General features: G+C 34.2%; 1 protein-coding gene across 1 annotated transcript; it reads left to right on the forward strand.

Annotated features, from left to right (window-relative positions):
• Window positions 1-1,687: 1,687 nt before the first annotated feature.
• Window positions 1,688-17,403, forward strand: Smp_176570 (hypothetical protein; the record flags this gene model as incomplete). Its single annotated transcript, XM_018789837.1, has 9 exons — window positions 1,688-1,950; window positions 4,021-4,189; window positions 7,508-7,585; window positions 7,721-7,774; window positions 7,811-7,887; window positions 9,379-9,655; window positions 12,710-12,773; window positions 14,686-14,851; window positions 17,190-17,403. 9 exons carry the CDS (start codon window positions 1,688-1,690, stop codon window positions 17,401-17,403), a joined length of 1,362 nt encoding a protein of 453 aa, XP_018655240.1.
• Window positions 17,404-21,608: the final 4,205 nt, after the last annotated feature.

Genomic DNA, 21,608 nt, shown 5'->3' on the forward strand with positions numbered 1-21,608 from the left:
TAGCGTGTGAGAGTATGACATAATTCAGAGATGTCATTCAGGGTCGTTTGAGGCTTTTATTTGACTGAAAAGACCTCAGCGCTAGTAGACTTCGTTATCTCTAATATTCGATCGGCAGATGTGGCTAGTTCGTCTACGGCGCACTTGTTTTGGGAGTTTGGATAAGAAAAGTTCTCTGAATAGGCCATCGTCGAACGTTCGTTGACCTATGACTTCTCTCATCCTTAACAACATGTCCGTCGCGGAACCATGTTGCAGGTCGATATTATTGAGGAGTTGGTCTAACCGTTGTCGGTCGGTTAGATCTCCACGTCGCAGAATCGGTCGTTTCAACGTTTCGTAAGGTTCCGGAACATCACTAGTAAACATACTAGGTGGTACGTACCTGTTAAACTCGCGCGGTAATGCCTTAACTACCGCGAGGAATCGTGTGTGCGAGTCTGTGATTCCGTGCCCGCAAAAATCAGCTTTTGCGTAGCAGAACCAGGACTCGATATTGTCAGGCCAAAATGGCGTTAACTGAATCGAAGTCGGGGGAATAGATTTCAACTTAAAAACCTTAGATGACTGTTCCGTCATAGTAATACGAAGAACGTGAAATATTTAATTAGAATATATCCGGAAAAAAACTCGGGAAAAAAAACTATATCACAGTATATAAAAATCAAATAAAGACTAACAATGAATAATAATATTCCAAAAAGGAACAGACTCACAGTTTATTGGCTTGGTGTACCAGATCACGTCGGGCTCACCACTGAAGATACGACTGGTATTCTAGTTTGACAACTAGCGACCAGTAGCACCTTCCGTATTCGAAACTTCTTCCGCCTAATGGAAATCATAAGTCAGACGAGAACAGGTAGGAAAGATATATTTGACACGTTATCAATATATCGCGAAGCATTTATTCTAAGCTGGCTGGTGAATATGAGAGCAGTGTCCCACGCTGGGTCGAAACGTGATCCGGTACGGATGCATGACCGAAAGCTTTCAGTTAAACAAGTTCACTTAAACAAGGTGGTCAGCATCCAATGTCGAACACTTAATGAGCTATTGATTTTTGGGATTTATTTACAGCTAGAAGTGCATCGTTCCATATGTCTCCCTCAACTATTAGCCAACTTGGACCAAGCGTTCCTCGACATACTGAGATGTGTTAAAGAATATCCTGACGCTCTACTGAGAGATTTGTTAGCTGCGTGTGGTAATAGCAGCGGGGGGATGAAAGTTCAGACTATGAAACTCCAACTACAAGGTGATCCATTTTTCATTAAAAGTAGAATAATTCCTTAGGGTATTCGAGAAGCAATACAGAAGATATTAAATGATTTGTGTACGAAACTTATAATTGAACTGACTCAATCTTCACCATGAAGTACACTTATTGTTACTCCATTGAAGTCGGATGGCATGACCACCATGATACGTGATGTCTATAGATTAACACTGAACTGTCATTTGTTGAAGAAAACATGAACGACAGTTGATGCTGAAGACATTCTTGATCGACTGATTATATTCAACTCTCAGTTTTTCAAAAGGCAAAATAAGATCCACACTTGATCATATTGAAGAACATCTTCCTATGGTTATATGTGGGAAATAGCTTTTTAATTCGGACATGCGACGTTTGATGTTTACGTGTGTTTTAATAGTCAGAAGACAGGGTTTTCTGAATCTTTATATGCGTTCCTGCGCTTTATTGTTTGTTGATGCAATGTACACAAACACGAATTACAATGAGCTTCCTTGCTGGTATGATAAACTATCTACATTTAGTTACTCACGAAATCTTAGTTCTGGTCTGGAGAAATATGATCAGCCGGAACATGAAAAGGAATTAATAATAAATGAAACTACAAAGTTGTATTGCCATCTACAGTTGGCGGAGGATGCAATCGCAGAACACTCAGCAAAGGAAGATCTTTTGAGACAGAAGCTTATCAGGTATAATGTTCAAACATATAGATAAGCAAAATAAATCACATATATATATGTGATCACATTATTCACTTTTATAAAAGTGAATAATGTGATCATAATTATAAATATGAAATTTGGATATTCTCATATTCATTTTTTTATTATTTTTATTTTTGCACAACTTTCCCTTCACCACTCTTATGTTATGAGTTTGCAGTCACACTTTTTGTTTTGTATTCAAGGCCGTGAGTAAGCTCGACGGCTCCTGTAGATTGTATACCTTGCGTTTTTAGTCATCCGACGCACTTGTACTTTTTGTTTTGAATACTGGTGAACATTAAAACCATTTTCTTAACAGTGGAAGGTACAAAAACGTGGCGTTCGTGAGGCTTCATTCATATTTATTTTCTTTTAATTGTACGGAAGGATAGGATCTTAGTTTCGATCACAACGTCAGATAATTTATTGTCACGATTATAGTTGTACTCCTAGTAGTTGCTTATGCATCCAGGAATAGTTATACGTTTAACTGTGTGTATAAATATACATATAATTTTCGTCGTTTGGTTGTAGTGTATTACCTTATTGGTTGCGGCCAAATAGCCGTAGAGATCTTGATACATAAGCCGATTGACAGACAGAAGGATTCAGAATATTTGTCCACCATTTGCCCAAGTCCATATTGAAAAACCTTCACCACTCAGCGTTTCAACCGATACTTGATTACCTTGCTGCTTAGTTACCCATCAACTTCCGCTTACTAATATGTCTCCGTTTTGATTACTACGATCAGAAATGCGACCCATTATAAAGTTTATTATGATTAGCAATAACTTTAGCTTCAATTTCTTCACTTTTAGTAACTGAGAATATTTAGTGTGCCACTTGTGTCCTTTTTCTTCGATCGTGGCTTTCAATTTTGTTAAGACCATCTGTTTTGGCTTTGTTATTTAAAGAATATCTAATCATGCTACCCCTCAACTTTAGGATATTCTCTGTAAAAGAAAGTCTTGTTTAATATGTATTTGTTTTGATCTGTCAATCTTGTTGTTACTGGTTAGTTCAAACTTATTATAATTGCTAGACATGCAAGTGTTTCTGGATTAAATCTTGCTTATATAAAATGAAGGATTTCCTTTTTTATTAATATAATAAACCATCATATCAAATGGCTGAATTCTAGTTGAAAATTCGAGACAGTTTATTTACTGAAAGTTAAAAACTGGAGCAGTTGCTGCTTTTTATAAACAGCATCGTCTTAGAAACTAAGATATTTAATTTAAGTTTCCAGATGAAGATTAACACTGGAATTGAGGAGTGTACTACTGAAAAGTGCTATGCAGGAAGAAAATAACTCCTTAGATTCTCTCGCTCACCACAAATCAACATCACTAGCAAGTATTCCATCTCAGTTAACTCACTCGATCCATAAGGAAGAAAACGATCGTATTGACTTCTTAAATAATCTGACCATAAATTTACTTCACATTCTCATCCTTACTCACCTTATATCATTATGTACACTTAAATGCATTTTATTGCAACTCTATCATTTTCAACTAACTCACTTATTTCTTAATTCGTCAAGTTTATTCAGTAAAACCGTTTGGTTCACTAACTATTAAAATCCAGACGCTTCAAGCTTCTGATCTTTGTTTGTTAGTTATTTTTCACACCACGAATAATAATCTGGTAGAGTTTATGCTGCGAAATTCAGAAGTAAAGGCTTTCACTTTTGAGATGTAAGGTACAACGTTATTGTTAGAGTGAAGACTTTCAAGGGCTGACAGACAAATTCGTCTTTGAATGTAACTATATTGTCCTCTTTTTCTGCCAGCATATGGCCTTAACACATAACAACGAGTTCAACATTTTGATGTAAATTATTTCCTATAAAGCTTTTTATTGACATTTTTAACCACCATCTAGGCCTACAGCAAAATTTCTTGGACCACTATTTTCATACCATCTCTTAACGGATATTTTCTGTTGATCGATAACCTACTGTGTATATCCTTCTTACTTGAACTAGCGTTTAAAATATAACGGTTTATTACATGATTTCGAATAGAATTCACGGTTATTTGTTTTCAGCATTTCAGGAACTGCGGTGGAAAGAGATAAGCTGTTGAAATTTTTGGACAGCGAAATGACATATAAATATACCTTGGCAAGGTTACTAGAAGAACAGAAGTGTCGCAATCTACAGTTAGAACATAAGGCAGCAGTATTTGAAGACAGAGAAGCGATGTTAAATAACAAGGTTATATCGGTTTACTTTTATCGTGTTATACTGTTTGATCACTGGGCTAATTGAAACATGGTCATTTTAATTTTCACTAAAATAGACGTTCAGAATCATGAGAATGACCGGAGTGTAAATATTTAAGAAGCTTCATTTGATGGGAAATATTATATAAGAGCCATGATATTCTAGTGCTAATCAGTCGCCAACCAACTGGAAAAGTAAAACAATTGCTTCGAAAATCCTCTCTTTTTATTTATCATATGTCAACCTACCCTTAGTAGTTTGAGGGCAATTTAACTTTATATGCCGAAATCTAGTCAGGAGGTGTTTCAAAGTATAATTTAAATCTGGAATGAATGAGAGACAGGCTGAACATATGGTCACCAACAGATACTCGTAAACTATCGAAGAGTTTACATTTTCCTTTCATACCTGTAGTAAATTGGCGGTTGTAGGAGGCCTATTTAATACATGGACGTGATTTTTCCATTCATTTGACATTATTTGAAAATTGTTTATTAAGTTGTACTTCATTACATGAGTCTTAGAAACTGTTATTTAGATAGCAGTTTTTGAAGAGGCCCTGACTTGGTAGTGCAAGACCATAACCCAAGGGTAAAACGTCACTGAAATAAGTTCATCTATAGGAAATGATGAGCCTTAAATCCCACACAACTTTTAGGAATACATTATGGGATAAAGATATTAGTGTTTTTATTGTTGTGGTTAAATGTGAGGTACTAGAAAAAGCTAGGAAGTCGGTTGATAATATTTTAAGTACTCATCTTCTGATGTAGATTAAGTATTTATTAGGTAGGCCTAACTAATCTTCCATCCCCAATATTGGCTTGCGTAGAAATGGGTTGGAAGCGATTTGCGGTTTTCGGTGGAGTCTTGTTCTCTATGTTAGTGTTTTGATTGAGGAGTTTTCATTGTTATTCTGGACAACATAGTCAGCACATGCTTCAAGTGGAAGTGGAATATTCGGATTTCTCCACATATGACCAACAGCTTGTCCCATCAATCTCGATCTTAATTGGTTGTTGTTGACCTTTAGCCTGTCATTGTCCGAATCTTTATTTTGATTTTCTCTCCCTTCGACATGACTCTCGATTCTGTATTCGTTCAGGATTTTTCCAACTGGCTGAAAAATTAGGTTGGTTTTGATGTGCATGTTTATTGCTGATTTGCTTGAGTCCCACGTTTCTAAAAATCCTCTGACATTCTTTGTATTCTATCCATCCAAGATCTTAACATTTTTCCAGTCAAATATGTGCTCACAATTGTCCACATATATAGATGTAGGTGAAGATATATCATGGCATCTGACAAATAACTATTGTTCTTGGAGCCGATGATAAAGGGGGAATTCACTCTATCCGATGCAGTGTTTCTCTCAATCGGAACGGTTTATTTCGCAGATGACACTTGGTTTTTCTTCTTTTGTTATTTTATCATTTGGTTTGCATTAGTTAGAATGATTTTACTGGTTTAAGCATTACACCCATTCCTAACTGCCTCAATAGTCCCATTGCAATTTCTAATATGTCTTTTATATGTGGTAGGATGATCTGCTTTCTGGTTTTTATATTTATTTGGTTTCCATTGATGATTTCAATTGTTATTTTTTGACGAGGCGGAGAGACTTGTCGTTCTCTAAAAGACGTGACGTAAGTGTCCTGCAATGTGTCCTTAACTTTTGGGTAGACTTTGTACGCAGTTGATTGCTAGTTTTCTGATTGTTGCTACTGTAGCTCGCAATTTGATCTGCCTAAGTTGGGTCTCGATATACTTGAGAATCCAGTTTCCTTGTGACGGTTCTGGCGGTCAATCCGTCTAGGAGTGTTAGTTTTCTATCTGACTCTTTTGACTCTGTGAATTTTATTTCATGTTATTGATCAAATTGTAGGTGCTTTGCAGATCGTTCTTTCTGATAATAACAAACGTGTAATCCAAATAACGAATCTATATTTTCGGCTATATTACTGGTAAATTCGAGGCTTCCAGTCTCTGGATCACTAACTCTGTAATAAGTCCTGATATTGTTGATCTCATTGTTATTCCTTTCGTCTGTCCATAGATTTTGTTATTGAATTGAAAGTATGTTGTTGAATGTAAATCCACGAGATCGACTAGATTTTGACTCTATAGCTTCGTGCACTTCGGGAGATTTGTATCACTGATAAGGTGTGAGGATAAAGTTTTCTTTGCTACGTTTGGTTTAATTGAGGTGAATAAGGGTCTAAAGATATCATTAGTTTGCCGTTATTTGTTTGAATATCACTAATCTTATTAAATAATTGTGCGGTAGACTTAATGGAGTTATCAAATAAATCCATCGAATTTTTCAATATTCTCAAAATTCCTGTTGATAACTTGTATTATGGGGTTTTGGAGAGTGACACAATTTGGTGTAGTACAATTTTTGGTTTGTGTACTTTCGGCTTACTGTGAAATTGAGAGGGTGATGGTCCACTGATTTTCATTCGCCATGGATCCTGTTTTGATATTTGTTCTTCTTTGGCAAGTTTGTTTAAGGTCCCAGAGATCTGGTTATCTAATCTTTTGATTGCATTCGTGTCCATTATTTTACACACATTTTCAAACACAATTAGTTCCTCATATTTTTTCACCAACTTATAGTCTGAGGTAGTTAAGTGTGTTATCAGATAATAAAGACACTGATTAGTGGTCTCATACACATTGGTACTTACAAATTACTTGTTTGATTTCCATGTAATTACCATAACAAATAGTTGCATGCATTAGAAAACTTGTCTCAGATTTGGTCTCAATGGTGTAGACGCATTCACTTCTTGTCTAACTCTAAATCATGGGTTTCAAAATTGTCACTACTCTTACCGTTATTGTATGCATTACGATAAGTTTTCTTGCTGTGCTGATACAATGGCTAAAATCCGAACTGTTATGATCTCATAAACCTTGTAACAGTCACTAGGATGGTAGACGCTCTTAAACAGAATAATAGCCGCAGTGAAGTAAAAAATTTCGCACTGAATTTTCAGTAATATGATGAATATTTTCGTTTGTTATTTTATGTTTAAAATGTAGTGTTCCATTTTAATATGTTTTGCTTCTATCCGTTAATAGGTTTAGGCTAATAAGGTTATAATTATCTGTCGTATACAGAACTTAGGACTCTAAGTCATATATACTGTTTGACGGAACAAATAGTAACAAAACGTTCTTAGTTAGTTTACCAACAAAAGCCAACGTCCAAATAGGCAATAAGTAGGCGTTTTTCTCGTATTCCTTAAAGCAGTTTGTTGGTCTAGCTACACTAAATAATGGTTTATATGTTTATACTTACAGTTATTTAAGCTGGATAAGCAACTAACAGAAAGGGATGAACATATTAAAGAGCTCTTTCATATAATTCATGATTATGAGGTTTGTCACCTCGAACAATATTAGAACTTAATCACTTATAGAACTTATTAAATATAAATCAAGAACAGGTAACTAAAAAGTCACACGAATTATTTGTGGTGAGTCGGAATTTTTTTAAAGACAACCACACTAAAGGCAAAATCTGAGCTTTCTGAACTTCGTGCAAAAATAAATGATATTGAAGAAAACGTAAGTTAGATTTTGCTAACGTTTTGATAAATACAGATCAATCTAATGCAAATATGCAGTTCTAAAGTCAATGGATTTGAAGAAAATATACAATCTATTTCATCATATGAGGGGTATGTTGTATTGTTAACAAATGAGTTTCCGTATATATATATATATATATATATATATATATGTATATATATATATAAGAAGCCTGATTTACCTCAATTATCTAGGTGAAAACTGATTTACCTCAATTATCTAGGTGAAAACAAAACTTTTTATCATTTTTATGTTCAAGTCATCATTAATATAACAAAATTTATTACTGATCGCTAAAGCTATAATTGCCATAAAGTATTTATTTTTAGTGATATATGATCCATTAATCAACGAGGAATGCTATTCATTATTCATTAATCAACGAGGAATGCTATTTCTAGACGTAAGTGAGTAGGAACTAAGTAAGGAAGGTATATCGTTTCATAAAGAAGGGAGAAAAGAAATTTTAGGAAGGCTGCTATATGAAGTCAGCCGTATAGAAAATTCACGACTGATAGCATTTACTGGTTGAGTTAACCATCACTAGCTAAAGTCATCCAAATATGTACTAACTTTCTAATTTGCTTCTACTGTGGTTTTACCAAATGTGGTGAAATATTTCGCAAAGATGTTGATTGACTTTTATATTTCCAAACTGAAGGGTTTGAACACGTACTGTTTAGTCAATATACTGTTTTTAATAAAAGGTTAAATATAGCACAATAATGTCCACATACAAATTTATTTTTTCACTTAGTTTACGCTAGATGAATGAATAAAGGAATCTAAAACTGATTTTAAAATATAAGATACATATTGACTAAATCTAAATCACTAAATTATAAAATCGGTTATTAGATTTTAAAAAATTGCTTAATCGGCTAGCTGTAAAATAATGCAATAAATGAAAACCAGTGATAAATATTTAATCATACTCTCATTGTGAAACATTTGTCGGTGAACTTGCAACTAAATGTTTATCATTTAATCTTAAAGTTAGCATTGTCCAGTTGGCATTTTTATTGACTCTCAACGAGGGAATAATTTATGCCACCACAAATTAAATAAATGTTCATACTCTCTGCGCATGTGGGTAACTATCCTGACTCAGTGCCTAAATGGATAACGCGTCAGGAGTTTGAAACGAAAGGTAATGTGTCCGAATACGGGATTTAACATGAACTCTGGAATGCAGATGCATTCATCTAATAAGCCTCAAAAAGGGTGCCTTCTTCATCCTATTGCTAGTCAAACTATATATATTCTATATAAATATATTTTACTTAACCCATAAACATAATAACAGACAATACTAAATCCAACTAATTTCATTTGGGTCAACGGTTGACCATACCTTTGTTTAACTAGAACTGTAAAAGTTGTAATGTTCAAGCTAGGAATATATTGCATCTTAGGTGAAAGACAAGACAGGAAATAAACTAACTTCAAGTGATTATTAATTCATAGTTTTCGCTAGATGTACTAATTTTATCCTTGTCTGTTCATCGAAATTTAGTTGTGGATAGTAAAATGACTTTTTAGCTTACGAATTTGTTATGCTCGTTTCACTTTAAAAACAGGTCTAACTTGCCAATAAATGTTCCAGACATTGATTACAACAAGTCGAAAATTTCAGTGATCCGGTCACATACAGAAGAGTCATGGATTCAAAATCAGCCACTAACTGCAAAAATCAATCAGAAAAGCTTAGCTGACGAACTTTTTGAAATGGAAGCTGATCAAGATGTTCACTCTATTTTACTTACATATGGTACTGAGCATATTAATAGTTGTGCACATTATCGAAACTTGTTTACGTTCGAAAATAAAACAGTAGAAGAATTTCTAAGGGATCTGGTACAGATATTTTTAAAATTTATATGTCCATTATGTATTTATAACTGTATTTATAAACACATTTTCGCTAATGATTTGTTCATTTACTTTCAAATATTTCAATCGGTGTTGAATAAACTATGAGAGTCATCGGTTCTATCCCAAATGTTTTCATTGATGATTAACGTCGTAGTATCTGAAACAGGAATGAAGTAATTATGTAATCCTCTCTTTCTTTTAGTAGTTTTCTATCTGATATCAGTTCTTTATAAAAATCTTTTCAAACACAGACGATAAGTTAGGTTATGAACGCTTACTATACCAAAGGTGGTTCATCGATCGGTATCGATATGTGGAAGGTAACGTACACGTTCTTTGAGCACTATCCTCAAGTCTTTGCATCATCTGTTGAGTCTGATGTTATTTGCTGCTGAGATAGAGTTGTTTAGCGAGGATACTATCAGACAGCATTGTTTATGGTTCACAATAATTTAACACAATGTAAACTTCAAAGTTGGTTTTATTATAGCTAATTATCAGGTATTTTTATATGTGTTATCACATGATGTTTATATTCATTAAGAATACGGTTAGAAAGTAACATATTATTGACTTTAGTGGCATTTATCGCTTTAAAAAAGTGTCAAGCTCTCAAACCACAAATTACGAAAGCAATCAACTTTATATTAGTTATCATCTAGAAATTGAAATGACCGAATTAATTGCATAACAGTGTATCTTATCATGATTTAGCACGTGTCACTTTGATTTTAAGAATATACTGTAGTTTATCTTTACAGTGCTTTGAATAAAGGTTGCCTATGTTCAGTGTTGTGGAGATCATAATCACAAGTGCCGAATTATTTTGTCTTAGACATATTAAATACTGAGAATTAGTATGAATGAATAACAAATATTCTTCTGCATGGTATAGAAAACCGATTTACTTGACTTGAACGAACCAAACAGTTTATGTCTATAAGATGAGCTAATTTCAGATAAATAAGTGACTGGACTGATATAGTCTCTGACTATCTTTATGAAAAAAAAACAAATTTTCATACATTCTACTTCCAAGTGGGGAATATTTTGATTTCAAGTTATTTTGTTGTTAAAATAAACAATATTTTCTAACACTATCGGTATAATACCTTGAAGAGAGTTTTCTGAAAGACAGTCATACTGAATTTGAACACTTAGTATTTTCAACACTTTTAATACCAGATATAGTGAATGAATTCATTATAAACATTTTAGATACAGTGTAATGAAATTCGTGTTGAAAATATTTTTTATGAATGAAGACACTGATGGATTACTTAATAACCTCCCAGTTTTTAAATTATGTTCAGAATTTACTTATAAATCGAATTCAAAATTTTTTCAACAGTGAAGCAAAACTTCAGTTATCTAATTTACTTTAAGAGTTGCAATATCCTAAAACCACACATTTTGTCTCATTTCTTGGTACAAGTCGATTCGTCTTCATACCTTCAAACTAAAATTGAGATGCAAAAGAAACATGTTACAACAACACGGTTACTACTTACTGGATTATGAACAAATACACGAAGGAAAACGGTACTGGTCTGCAGAAGACGTAAATGATTTCAAATGTGAATCAGAGACATATTTCGGCTTAATCATTAAACAATGCGCGGAAATTTCAGTGTTGTAAGTTTACCTGAGTTAAATTACAAAATAACCGAAGGTAAGCAAAGTCACAGTGATAACTCCGTTCTAAACTATTGTCCAAGTATATTCACATGTTGGATTCGGTTTGTAGTGTCAATGTGAAATATTCAATCTGAAGTGCGTCCAAAGTATGGCACATGAAGCTTTGTATGTAATTTTCATCTAAATCCAGTGATGCAAGTCCATGGCCTGGGTCAAGTTAGGTACTTTCATATATATATATATATATATATATATATATACTAAACAATTGAATATCAGTTGTCGTTTTTGGTATTATTGATCATAATATTTTAGGTATAAATGGAATCGATAGTAGCAAATAACGTATTTTCATTTCGTTGACTGTGCTTCATTCTATCTACGAAGATTGTTTTGATTGGCCCTTATATCCAGATGTTCGGATGTCAATCCTTCTTTAGACGGCGCAAAAACTTTCTGAAGGACTTTGGTTTCGCCGAAGTCAGTTTTTATCCAGTTTCTAATAAACGTAATGATAAGTGGATAAGAACGGTATTTGAAATGTGCTTTAGTCCTCAGAAAGTAGGAAAATAGATTACAAATAACACGACTGTTTACTATGTGTTAAGGTCAATCTTTATGAAAGTGTTTAAATCATAAAGACAATTTATTTAGAATTTCTTACATTCACAGTCAAAACTTACTACTCAAAAACTGGAATTATGCTGTGTAATTTAAATAATATTTCTTAGGTCCCAGAACTACACGGTTTACTGAAATAAGCAAATTATAACAAAAATTAATGGAGACTCATTCCGTTCAAATTATCTTTTTTAAAGGGGACAGTTATAATTACCACTAAAGATTTCGAAACAGTGACATTAAATATGTTGTTCGTTTGGTCTTGTAAAAACTCTATTGACGGTAACAGACTCTTGAGTTACTGCGCTCAGACATTTATCAAGTTGTTTATTTCATTTAGTGTAGTGTGTTATTGTTCTGTGAATTTACTTCTTCTGTCACTCAAAATGGTATCCACAGACCAGCACTCTCTCCATAATCATGTGCAATAAACTAATAAAATAAATAAGCAGAAAAATAAACGATAAATCTTATGGTTTTATCCTTTAAATTTATTTTTTATTATCCTGAACTACTTAGAACAGGAATGCATTTTCAAAAAGCACCAACATTTTGGACCAATGTACCATCCAATGTCGGAGAGCGATTTCTAACGGTAGGTTGTTTCTCTGGATATTTTGTCCATTCACCTTGCTGTAAAACTGCGATAAACCCAAATTAAAATGATGACATTCATTTCATAAAAAAATTACGCCTTTTGATGAATTTACTTTAGATGTTTTTCATCATTTTTTATCTTGTAGAGTCCCTCTTCTAAACATTCACTTTATATTATAGACATTCATCAATCGATCTACTTCGGAAACGAGATCATGTTCAACACATGATGCATTTTTCTCAGGTAAGTCAAGAAATAAGATTATAACAATAGAGTGTGATATTGGCACAAATAGGCATTATTCACTAGACCATAATAATGTACATAGATTGTTTCTGTTATTGGAATATCAATAAATAATTAAACGACGAGTGAACTATAACGATGAGTACAATAGTACCAAATCATGTTTATAAGCATATTCCCGCAAAATGATAAGTAAACTGAAGACTAAGAAGTCACTTTATTAAAATAATACAAGAAATAGTTCATTGATTAGAATGCTTTCTTTTGATAAAGTGTTCAGATATTTTTGTGCACGATAGGTACCTATGATACTTAGGTAGTTTTACAAATCAAAAGTAATGTCAACTTAATTGGATATGCTTTATAAGATAGGCAAATAGATAAGCGTCATTTAAAAACGATCTTACCAAGTATATTATCTTTCTGTACTTATTATAACATTAAACAAATTTAAAACTTGTTCAGATCAGTAGAGATTTGAAGAATAAATGAAACAAAATGCTGAACTTTATCGTGTTTTATTTTATCTTTGAGAAAAATAAGTCGTAACTTGAACACCATATTTTATTTTAAAATCAGAAATTTGTAATTTAATGAAACTTATGAAAATATACAAAGGAATATCTAGAGACGGAAGCTTAGTAAATGCAAAGGGTATGAGGCACTTTTTAAGAAAACGAATGCTTCAACTGAATAAAGAAATCGATCAGCATATAGTAATAAAACGTTTTTGAAAGGTAATGTTTAATGAAATAACAAAGTTTTAATAAATGACTATGCGAAGACAAAAAAAATTTAATTACTGAAAATGTGATGGGAAACTATTTAGTCATTTGTTCTTTCTCTACACAATCTTCCCAATAAACCAAAGTTAGAAATTATACTAGAGCTGAAAGATAACACTTACAGATTGTTCTTCTTATTCCAACATAGTGCTTATCCTGTTTTGAGGATTGATATACATCATGCATAAAGTTCATTCATTTTAAATAAAAAATACAATATTTTGGGCAACACCATCACGGTCCAACTGAGATTTTTCAAGTACTTGATCATTAAAGCTGAGTAATTAAGAAAATGTAATGAGAATATTTGGTTGTAAACCACTGAATCAATTCGATGGAAATCAATAGTTTAAATCACGCATACGATTTAATCCCCTATGAATGGTAACTTCGTCCTTGATAATTCAAGCTAAAATAAAAAGTTCCTGTTCCCTTAATGTAACAAGAAGTTTGTTTAAAACGCAGTTTAATAAAGGGATTGTCATAGTAGACTTTTATAATATTTTGATTATGACTGGTAGTTTTAAATCGGTTAGTGAAGTGCTTTTTTGAGGTAAATTAACATTTGCTGTACAGGGATAAAATACTATAGAAACAGCCACCTAGTATTTTTCTATTTATTCTTTTCATGAAAAGGACTGATCTTTTCAGTGGTACACGTGTCTTTAAAGTCGAAAGAAAAATTTCTAAAATCCATTTCCATATTAACATTGTGAGGCAATATTTCACAAGACTGTTGAGTGGTTTGATTTCGGTTCGAAAAATACCTATCATTCCGACGTTTTTAATTACCGTTTTTCTAATCATGTCGTTCCGACTTGAAATATTCGCATTTTTCGTAAAGATTATTCCATATTTCCAAGGGGTTGGTCGCAAATATCTTTCTAATGGTTAACGTATGGATAAAATACTGATGAACTAACTAACCGCTTTTAGGTACTCTAAAACTTCGACTAGACACTATACAGGGTACATCATAATTCTCTGACAGTCTGTTTCTCGACTTTCATCTGTAGGTTGAGAGGGGTTTTGGAAATTGAGTTACAAGCACACCTTAAAACCCATTGAATCGCTTGTGAATCACTTTTATTTAACTTTTTGCTGTCTTATCACTGATAATATAGGATGGTTTGGAAAGAAAGGAAAAGATACTACTAATGGGACCGTGAAACATGAAAAGAAAGGTATCGATGATCGGTCTTTGGTTCCAGTGATTACCGGAAAAAGTCAGTTAACTAGAACCAACGACATTAATGCTAATCAAGAAAATGAAACTTCAGTAAATAACAAGTGAGTTTAGAATGTAAATATTAAGTGTTTTGTGTTGAAAGTAGTTAATCATTTTTTTTACATATTTAATTCATTCTTAAGTACTTTATGGTAGTCTAAATCAACCCAGTGCTATGCGTCTACCAACGACTACGATGAAGACGCTAAAGGCCAATTCTACGATAGGCTGCAGTCGATCTTCGATAAGTGCCCAATCAAGGACCTGACCATTCTGATGGGAGATTTCAATGCCAAGGTTGGAACGAACAACGCTGGATACGAAGACGTCATGGGACAACATGGACTGGGAGAAAGGAACGAAAATGGTGAGAGATTTGCAAACCTATGTGCCTTCAATAAACTGGTCATAGGTGGCACCATATTCCCACACAAAAACATAAACAAAGCCACTTGGATTTCACCGGATCACACTACACAGAATCAAATCGACCACATCTGCATCAACAAAAAGTTCAGGAGAACTATGGAGGATGTGAAGACCAGGAGAGGAGCTGATATAGCATCCGATCATCATTTGCTGGTCGCCAAGATGAAACTAAAACTCAAGAAGCAGTGGACAACGGCGCGGACAACATCACAAAAGTTTAATACGGCCTTTCATCGAAATGCTGACAAACTCAACAAATTCAACATAGCCCTCAGTAACAGGTTCCAGTCCTTTCATGATCTACTCAATGGAGAGGGAACTACCATGGAGAGCAACTGGGAAGATATCAAGGAGGTAATCATTTCAACATGTCAGGAGGTTCTGGGCCACAATAAGCACCACCACAAGAAATGGATCATTGTTGGCACACTGGATAAGATTGAAGAAAGGAGGAACAAGAAGGCAGCAATCAATATCAGCCGAACAGGAGCAGAAAAAGCCAGGGCACAAGCCGAATACATTCAATTATTGATAATTTACCACTTGCGCTTTTTTATTAGAATTTATCTTGCTTGTAGTAATACGTATAACTGACTCGAGATTTGAGTCTGTAAACCGACATCTGAATTCGAACTTAATGTACACCATTCATGAATGAAGTTCTTCTTAAGCTCACTTTCACCCTAAAAAGCAAACATTCGATGAGAAAGATTGCTTAGACTGTGAAAAAGTTTTATTAAACGCTACATGTTTTAAGTGTTCGTTTTGGTTGTCACCTTCCGATTCTATCAGTTCCGTCTCTAGATCGCTGCCTCATTGTCGAAAAGTGGACTGATTATTAAGTTAAACTGTGGTTCAGATGTTTTAAATCGCTAAACCGTCATGGGAATTTTTAATAGATTTCTGAAATCTGATAATTTTGTCCCTGGGCTGATTCCAACGAGACAACTTGTATCCCCAATGTTTGGAAATGTATGTGTTTACATTCTTCAAGTTGCAGATTGAGTCTGATTTCAAACGTCTTAGCTTTGATTCACAATTCATGTACATGAACATTGTCATTCTTTAATTTCTGATTGAATTCATTTAGCCTGTTAAGTATTTTGAAAGACTGCAAAATTAGAACTATTAAGTTGTTTGGAGACGCATGTGCATTTTCGTGTTTAAAAGAATATCAAAATATACTCCTTACAACTGCTCATCCATCTCAGTGCTTTTAAAATGGTGGGCGGCATGAGACTAAAACTATAAAAATATTATTTGGAGAAACATTTACATAAATGTCTCATGGGAATAAATGTAACTAGGTGGCTGGACTAAAAAATTTAACAATATTAATATACTAAACAAAAATAGAGATAAACCCTACCATTCTCAACCTTTAGGCTCGGTGGCAAATTAGTATTGTCATCAGAAATAAATTTTTTTACTTTTTAAAATTCCTTCCACTTCCATTACTTTTCTGATTGGTTTTATTAAGATCTTTTACCTTAATTTATCAAAGATTTAACTTAATTTAAAAATCATAAATTCAATCAAGTCATTAGTTATTTTAGTAAATATCTATTACAATTCACAAGTCATTCTACATTTCACTAAATTAGATATGTTATTCCCCACTAATTCCGCTTAATTCTTGTCCCAAACGCACCAAGGGCTCATGATTGGGCATTTTTCTAATAAATTTATATTTAAGGAGATGCGCACTAAATTTTATCTTTCTTACCAAGTCTCGTGAAATAGATTTCTTATGTTCGGAGTTGAATCTAGTGACACAAATCGTTTTCTTTACTTAATATCTATTCTTGCAAGACTAAATTTTAATAAACAGGTAATCAGATTTCAAGTTTTACATTTATTGAATCTTTTTAGAAATTAATGCATGAAAAAAACAATAATTCTAATTCACAGTTAACATATTAATCAATGACTGGATTCGGTATTACCCGTAATAATTTCAACCTTTTTTAGATTGCTGGAAACAGTTCCTGCCTCAATAGAACAACTTACATATATATTAGATGCTGATCATAAAACTTTACTGTGTGGTATAAATATGAGGCAACTGAAGAAAACTCATATAGAATTTCCACTAAGTCGAGAAATTCTAAAACTTAGAAAAATATCTGCTGTAAGTTTGACAAACACAGTTGAAAATTTTGTTTGGTTACAACTTTCTAAATGAACTTCAGAGCTCAAGTCACTTTACACGTTTTGAGATAGTGTTTCTCATTGAGTAATAAATATTTTCTTATCTGGAATGATAATTATTTGTATTGGACAATCGATTAAACGAACACACAAGCAAAACAGTATGATTCAGTAAACGGAAAAAATGTCAGTTTTTTGATGGATATATCTTAAGAGTTAAAACTTTATTTATTTAATTATGAAGAAATTTATGAATCTTAAGGTTTGACTAAAATCTGGTCTAAATATATATCTGAATTAACCAAGTGAGTGAAGAAGTCAGGAGTATTGACTATATAATTTACCTTGTAAGTTCCTAGTAAGCTAATTTCTAACGAAATCTCGGCTTGACTACAAACTCACTTATCTTCTATTGGTTCGTATGCATTCTGATCCAGATGACATTAATCTATCTTTAGAAGAGGATGTACTGAGAATCCGTTTTCTCTATGTATATTTATGGTTATGGAATATACCTTTGAAATGTAGAGGATATAAATAAGTCGTAGGTATTTGATGATAGGTATGTTTCCAGAATTCCTTGCGTATAGTTTAGAGATAGTATAAAGGTAGTAAGTATTGGCGTGAGTTGTGACGGGTTGGACACGTGTCCCGCTTTAGTCTGTAACTAGTTGACTACTACATTAAAGTTGCAAATGAATTAAATCAGCAATTTCACTATAATACCTTACAGTTGTTTAATACATTTTGTTAATATATTGATATATATGTAGAATTTATTGGTTGTTGAAACGTGCATCGCGCCATATACACCATTTAACAACCAAAAGGTTTCACACAGTTTGGTTCATAAAGTGCTACAAGTATGTAAAAAACATGGGAAATTTCTTCGTAAAAGCAAATATGCAAAAATGATATTTAAATAAGTAGCGTTTACCTTACACTATATGACCACTTGGTGCGATCAGTATCATAGTTCCAGGAAGAAATCGAACAGATTTTTCCTATGAACTTGAGTTAGTGGAACTTAGACAGATCAAAGAAACCTCTTAAAAAACACCACGAGTTGTAAACAACATTTGGGTTCCTTGTGAACGATGCAAAAATAATATGGAATACATATGAGTATCAAGATATAAAACTCTGCCCGTTACTCTTCTAGAGTTACTGCAGCGAATGCATCCAGTAAGAAAACAACTTTACGAAAAAACACTAACCAGAATAAACAAATTAAACCATTTGAACCCTACCCTGGGAGTTAAATGATCTTCATACAGAAAAATTATGACGCCTCAGGATGAAAACCGAGATTCTTCGGAAGTCACGAAGCTAACTCTCCTTCTAACAACCAGATCAACAACTTTTAAAGGTACATGGAACGTCCGGACAATGTGGTAGACCGGAGGGACCAGTAAAATAGCCACTGAAATGAGAAAATACAACTTGACAGTACTCGGAATCAATGAAATCCACTGGACCCAAGCTGAAAAAAAAAGTAGATTCAGGTGTGATACTACTGTACACTAGTCATGAAAATTAAAATACTTCACACACACAAGGAGTGGCAATCATGCTATCCAAAGAAGCACAAGATGAACTTGTAGGATTTGAATCCCATGGATCCAGAATCATCAAAGCGTTCTTTAAAACAAGGAAGGAGGGAGTTATAATGAATGTTGTTCAGTGTTATGCACCCAACAATGACAGCAATGAAGATGGCAAAGATCAGTTTCATAAGGGACTGCAATCAATAATGACGAAGTGCTCAAGGAAGAACCTGATCATTCTGATGGGAGGCTGAAACGCGAAAGTAGGAGTGGACAACACCGAGTGTGGAGATATCATGGGACGACATGGACTAGGAGAAAGGGACAAGAATAGCGAGATACTTGCGACTTCAACAAAATGGTTATATGTGCCACTATATCCCCCCACAAACGCATACACAAAGCTACATGGATCTCACCGGACCACACTACAGAGAACGAGATAGATCGTATTTGCATCAGTAAAAAAATCCAGAATGTCAATAGAAGAAGTGAGAACCAAAAGAGGAGCTGACATAGCTTCAGATTACGACTAGCTGGTGTTTTCCAAAATGAAACTGAAGCTAGAGAAGCAATGGACAACTGGAGAAACAGTATTACAAAGGTTCAATACAGCTTTGCTTCGAAATACTGACAAACTCAACCAACACAAGATAACTCTCAACAACAGGTTTCAGGCCTTACAAGGTCTACTAAAAAAAGAGGAAACTATTATGGAGAACATTTTATTTATTTATTTAAACACATATATATTGGTACAAAAGGGCACCAGATACATATGCGCCACACAAAATAATAAAAGTAGGAATAGAAGGGATGAAAAGATAAGGCGGACTGAAATGTACAACCAGAAGACTCTTTCAGTTAAGAAAGTTAGAATCACTCTTTATGTAGAAAGTAAAAGAAGGTTGCAGCAGGATCGCCACTGGCTTCTATTCTGAGCCATATCTGATAACGTCTCTAGCCACTGTGTTGCACCATCTCTCGGACCCCAGCCAGGAAGTCGTGAAGGACCAACAGAAGCTAGCCCTTTGCAGCTTTCTTTCAACTCTCAACAACAGGTTTCAGGCCTTACAAGGTCTACTAGAAGAAGAGGAAAGTATTATGGAGAACAACTGGAAAGCGATCAAAGAGATATTAAATTCAACGTGCCAGTAGGTGTCGGGCCGCAGTGATAGCAATAAATGCTGCAAGAGGAGGAAGTTTGAGACAACTATATGATACGAAGAAGAAGATAGCTGGAAAGTACATCAAACCAGAGTGTCCAACCAAATACAAAATGGACAAAATGATCACTGAAATTCAAGTGAAGCTTAAATGTTGAGCGTAACACTCTTAAGAACTTTTGAATAGAACAGACCCTCTAAAACCATCGGGCATCGAAGTAGCACCTACAGACCATTTTATAGATGTTACCCGACCAAGAATCAAAAAAATCAGCATGGACACCAGAAAAATGAAGATTGAGAAAGCACCGGGGCCAGATGACATACTAGCTAGAGCACAAAAGTCAGATACAGAGGCAATTCGAAAGGCATTCCACATGCTCTTTAGAGTGATTTAGGAGGAATAGCATGTCCCGATAGACTGGAAAGAAGGATACCTCATCAAGATAGTGAATAACGAAGAATGTAATAAGTATGAGTACTACAGAGGCATTATACTAAGATCAATAACAAATAAACCTTTCAACAGAGCCTTGTTGATTCAGTAGAAGACCAACTTCGAGATCAACAATCTGGCTTTCGCAAGAACCGACCAAGTATCATTCGAATCGCAACACTACAGATCATAGTTGAAAAATCAATTGAATGGAACTCATCACTACTCATCAACTCCCTTGACTACGAGAAAGCATTTGACAACGTGGATAAGAGAATTTTCTTGAACCTTGTCTGACAGTATGATGTGCTTTAGAACAATTTCATTACCATACATAATTAATACGACGGGTGCACTGCCAACTCGTGCGTAAAGGGCGGTTCACAGATGCTGAAACTTGGTGAACCACTACAACTATCATCAAAAAGGTACAGGTATTTACAAACAGTTGTCTAGGCACGACACTTCATATCTGTTGACCGAATATCATCAGCAACAGCTTACTATGGCAGAGAACAAACCAACTTCCATCTGTAGAGGAAATCGGGAAAAGATGATGAAAGTGGACAGGTCACACTATACGGGAATTATGAGACTGGACCACGAGGCAAGAGCTAGCTTTGAATCATCAGGGAAAAATGAAAAGAGATATATCAAAAAGCCATATTAAGCCATGTATTAGAGACAGAGATCAAAAGAATGAATAGCACTTGGAAAAGCTGGAAAGGAGAGCTCATAATGTAGTTAATTGGAGATTTCTGGCGGCCGCCCTATGCTTTAATAAGGTTAATAGGCGTAGGTAAGTGAGCTGTTTTCTTTAAACTGGAGGATTCGTCTTAAAGTATAAGTTTAAAAACACAGATGTTTAAGTCCTCTGATTGAAAACGATATTTATACAGCCGGGTTTCGATTCCTCGTAGGATCATGAGCGAGCAGCTCTTCACGGTCTCTAGTGGTTGCTATTTTCACCATAAAACATTATGCACCTATATATATTTTCACAGTTGAAATCATGAGTCAATTGAAGCTAGACCACCATCGAAAACCTGGAAGCACTGGACGGCCGTTTCGTCCTATTATGGACTCCTCA

The sequence above is a fragment of the Schistosoma mansoni genome, chromosome W (genome assembly GCF_000237925.1).
Source record: "Schistosoma mansoni strain Puerto Rico chromosome W, complete genome".
NCBI lineage: Eukaryota > Metazoa > Platyhelminthes > Trematoda > Strigeidida > Schistosomatidae > Schistosoma > Schistosoma mansoni.